General features: G+C 41.9%; 1 protein-coding gene across 1 annotated transcript in view; it reads left to right on the top strand.

Moving 5' to 3' along the window:
- The window catches only part of LOC110020732 (FT-interacting protein 1), a 32,336-nt gene extending 27,624 nt beyond the window's left edge, over positions 1 to 4,712 (top strand). The window contains 2 exon segments of the mRNA XM_020718925.1: positions 1,337 to 3,747; positions 3,749 to 4,712. Of these exon segments, the coding sequence (XP_020574584.1) occupies positions 1,417 to 3,747; positions 3,749 to 4,447 (3,030 nt within the window). The 5' untranslated portion in view covers positions 1,337 to 1,416 and the 3' untranslated portion in view covers positions 4,448 to 4,712.
- The last annotated feature ends 272 nt before the right edge of the window (positions 4,713 to 4,984 follow it).

Below are 4,984 nucleotides of genomic sequence, written 5' to 3'. Positions count from 1 at the left end.
CATTCCAAAAGTAACAGCGGAGGCAATGTGAATGGCGGCGATCGACTATGTCGACTCTCCGAATTGCGAAGCCGGTGCGCGCATGAGTGCGAATTGTGCAGAAGACCACCCTAAGGCTCGAAAAGTACCTATAGGGAATCCCTTTTGGGTTTCCTCATGTTGGTTTTGTCCTTCTAAGTGCTAGAAGTTGATACCACACGCGAAACTCCAGAAAGGGACGGAAGCGGATCGAACTAAAACGAGGCGGGTCCCACTTCTAAGGGTTCTAAGATAGTCGCAGGAAGACTCCTAAGGCTAGATCCTAACTCCTACGAGGAATACTAGACCTCACGAAAAATTGAGGTCAACAACAGTATAGATTAAAAAATATCATGTATCTAAAATTCAAAATTTGTAGGTTACAATCCCAGACTGTTAAATCCATAATAATCAAGGACTATATTGACTATCGCTAAAAATGTGAGGGAAATCGATTTAGGGAGAAAACATATTCGCCGTTTAATAGAAATTAACAAGAATAAAGCTGAAAATGTCATGGACAGTATTCAAATTCAAACACTTAACTGCTTAGGAGCTCATATTGTAACAAATCTAACAACAGCATTACTCTTTCAATACAACAATGAAAAATTTGAAGGAATAGGAGATGGAAAAAAGTTGGAAATAATTCATGGGAATCATAAACCTCATGTTTGTACGATAAAAATAAACAATATTTGAAATGTTTCACGTCTCTCAGTCGATCAAGAAGATGAATCCTAAAATAGAAGGAATTGCACATCCACTAATTCTGCTATAACTTCACACATCAAACCTCTACTTATACTAGCAAAATCAATTATAAATCCTTCCTAATAACATGAGTTGAGTTGTATAAGTGTTGTTGAAGTCGAAGAAGACGTAAGTTACATGTAATCAAAATGAAAAATCAACTGAAAATCTGGGAAAGCTGTAGAAAGTAGGGGATCACATAATAGATAAATCAATGACAGGTCATAGATATCTTGTAAAGTTCAAAATCCATTGTCCTCGAATGACATAATAACAACTACTAGTTGATTTTTGAGTGAATTTTGTTCAAATTGAACTCAAATTTATTGAGTTGAACCATTTGGAGTCAAAATCTCTTTTTTTTTTTTTAACCATTTTTGCTTCAATATATTTAATTTGTATAAAAATTAGAAATTATAGAGTTTTCTATTTTTTAAGAATCGTAGTTGCTTTTTTGTTTTCTTGTCATACAGTTTTTTCTTATTCATTTCCTATCCTGTTGGATATGACTTGGTTGTCTATCAACGCTTGCCCATCTTTACTAAGTTCTTCTTCTTTGATTCAGGCTTATCTTATTGCAATATTACATCCTGCCAAGAAAGCTTTTATTTGTCACCATTTCTGCTGAGCAGATTACTAGTAGATATGAGCAACTTCAAGTTGGGTGTGGAGGTTGTGAGTGCCCATGATCTAATGCCCAAGGATGGGCAAGGTTCTGCTAGCGCTTATGCTGAGCTTCATTTTGATGGCCAAAAATTTCGCACAACAATTAAGGAGAAGGACCTCAACCCTGTCTGGAACGAGCGCTTCTATTTCAACATTTCTGATATTTCAAATCTACCTGAACTTACCCTTGAAGCATATATCTACAGCATGAATAAAACCACTAATTCCAAATCATTCCTTGGGAAAGTACAGCTTGCTGGAACTACTTTTGTTCCCTACCCTGATGCTGTGGTTCTCCATTATCCCTTGGAAAAGCGTGGAATTTTCTCACGCGTGAAAGGAGAGGTTGGACTTAAGGTTTTTCTTACCGACGACCCCTCGGTGAAAGCTTCAAACCCTCTCCCAGCATCTGATCCCTTTCTGAATAACTCCTCTTCAGCCCAAACTCATCAAACACAGATCCAAACTTCAAATAATACTTCATATCTCCATCCAGAAAGCAGGTCTGAGTCCCGAAATACTTTCCGCAGCATACCAAAAGAAAGCCATATTTCCAATCAGCACAATTCTTCAGCTCATGTGAGTGATCAGCCAAAATATATGGCTGATGAGATGAAACCGGAACCTCCCCTGCCCAGAATAGTGAGGATGTACCCGTCGTCGGCGTCGACGCAACCAGTGGACTATGCACTGAAAGAAACAAGTCCTTTTCTTGGTGGAGGACAAATCGTTGGGGGCCGTGTTATTCGTGCTGAAAAACCAGCTAGTACATATGACCTCGTGGAGCAGATGCAATACCTCTTTGTAAGGGTAGTGAAAGCACGAGATTTGCCTGCCATGGATGTAACTGGGAGCCTGGACCCTTATGTTGAGGTGAGAGTTGGGAATTATAAGGGGACCACAAAACATTTTGAGAAGAAACAAAACCCTGAGTGGAATGAGGTTTTTGCATTTGCTAGAGATCGGATGCAGGCTTCGACCCTCGAAGTAGTTGTCAAAGACAAAGATGTGGTGAAAGATGACTTCGTTGGATTCGTGCGTTTTGATTTGAATGATGTTCCGACACGTGTTCCTCCTGACAGTCCGTTGGCTCCTGAGTGGTATCGACTCGAGGACAAAAAGGGCGATAAAAAGAAGGGCGAGCTGATGCTTGCGGTATGGATGGGCACCCAAGCTGACGAGGCATTTCCTGATGCATGGCACTCTGATGCAGCAGCTACTATTGATTCGTCTGCCATAAGCCCGCATATTCGTTCCAAGGTTTACCATGCACCGAGGCTTTGGTATGTTCGTGTCAATATCATCGAGGCGCAAGACATCATTCCGACAGATAAGACTCGATTTCCTGATGTCTATGTCAAGGCGCAGCTCGGAAACCAATTCTTGAAGACGAGGACTGTCCAGGCCCGGACATTGAATCCTCTTTGGAATGAAGACTTGTTATTTGTGGCTGCGGAACCATTTGAGGATCATCTTATCATATCAGTAGAGGACCGTGTAGGCCCAAACAAGGACGAAATTATGGGCCGTATTATTATACCGTTAGCATCGATCGAAAAACGAGCTGATGACCGTATTGTCAATACAAGATGGTTCAATCTTGATAAGCCAGCCATGGTCGACATGGATCAGATGAAGAAGGAGAAGTTTGCCAGCCGCATTCATATTAGAGTTTGTCTTGATGGTGGTTATCACGTGCTAGATGAGTCTACCCACTACAGCAGTGATCTAAGACCCACGGCGAAGCAGTTATGGAAGCCATCAATTGGGCTGCTCGAACTGGGTATCCTCAGCGCTGAAGGGCTCCATCCAATGAAAACAAGAGACAGTAAAGGAACATCGGATACATACTGTGTAGCCAAGTATGGCCAGAAATGGGTACGCACTCGCACCATCATCACCAGTCTTAGTCCGAAATACAATGAGCAATACACGTGGGAGGTTTATGATCCCGCTACTGTCCTCACAGTCGGCGTGTTTGATAACTGTCAGCTTGGGGAGAAGGGTGGTCCAAATGGTAACAGAGATGCGAAGATTGGGAAGGTACGAATTCGTCTTTCTACCCTAGAGACTGGGCGAGTTTACACTCACTCATACCCACTTCTTGTTCTACACCCGTCTGGTCTTAAGAAGATGGGAGAACTTCACCTTGCAATAAGATTCTCATCAACATCATTGATCAACATGTTGTACTTGTATGGTCGACCGTTGCTTCCGAAGATGCATTATATACGACCGCTAACTGTCATGCAGCTTGACATGCTTCGCCATCAAGCAGTCCAGATAGTGGCGGCAAGATTAAGCAGAATGAATGGAACCGCCGTTACGGAAGGAAGTCGTGGAATACATGTCGGATGTCGATTCTCACTTGTGGAGCATGCGTCGAAGCAAAGCAAATTTCTTTCGGCTCATGTCCGTGTTCTCTGGCCTGTTTGCGGTGGGCAAATGGTTTGGGGATGTTTGTACTTGGAAGAACCCCATCACAACTGTTCTGGTTCACATTCTCTTCGTTATGCTCGTTTGCTTTCCTGAGCTGATACTCCCTACAATGTTCTTATACATGTTTATGATTGGTGTTTGGAATTACCGCTACCGCCCTCGATATCCACCGCATATGAACACCAAGATTTCACATGCGGAGGCTGTGCATCCAGATGAGCTTGACGAGGAGTTCGACTCTTTTCCTACCACCCGTAGCCCGGAGCTCGTGAGGATGAGGTACGACAGGCTGAGGAGTGTAGCGGGAAGAATTCAGACAGTCGTCGGTGATATTGCGACTCAAGGCGAGCGAATTCAGGCTCTGCTCAGCTGGAGGGATCCTCGTGCGACAGCTATTTTCGTTCTGTTCTGCTTGATTTCAGCCTTAGTACTGTATGTGACCCCATTCCAGGTTTTGGCTGCACTGGCTGGATTTTATGTGATGAGGCATCCAAGGTTCAGGCAGAGGATGCCTGCTGCTCCAGTAAACTTCTTCAGGCGGCTTCCGGCGAGGACAGACAGTATGCTGTGAAGATGATTCTCAGGTTGTTAACTTTACCAGCTGTGTTTTTGCTTCAGTGTCAGTATTTTGTTTGTGTTATCTATATTTCATGTTTGTAGTAGTGGTAGAGGACAAGCCAGTAGTTGGAGACTGCAGATAATTTTTTCTGTTAAGTTTGTGTATCTTCTGTTAAATTCATTAGGTGCTTTGTTTATTATGTGTTGGTGATATGAATATGAAGTGCAGCTGTCGATTCAAGTTGATATTTTGTAGATGTTGCAGTTTAGGAAACTTTATTCTCCAGTCACACCTTTCAAGAAGAAAAAAAATGTATCATTTTGGTGAATTCTACGATGTCAAGGGTCCAACTTTTCTAATATTTTTAGGTTTTAAAATGATGGGCGAAGTCTAATAATATATTGCCACATAAGAGGATATAGAGTTTAATAATTCAAAAATACTAATTGCATGCATTTTAATTTGTGGATGTATACTTGAAAAAAATGTAGTCTTCAAAGACAATGACGATTGAATGCGTGAATAATTCAAAGAAGTTGATGGGAGATT

This window comes from Phalaenopsis equestris, unplaced genomic scaffold (genome assembly GCF_001263595.1).
Source record: "Phalaenopsis equestris unplaced genomic scaffold, ASM126359v1 Scaffold000107, whole genome shotgun sequence".
Taxonomy (NCBI): domain Eukaryota; kingdom Viridiplantae; phylum Streptophyta; class Magnoliopsida; order Asparagales; family Orchidaceae; genus Phalaenopsis; species Phalaenopsis equestris.
Note: the sequence above shows the minus strand (reverse complement) of the source record. Positions and strands in the feature narration are given on the sequence as shown.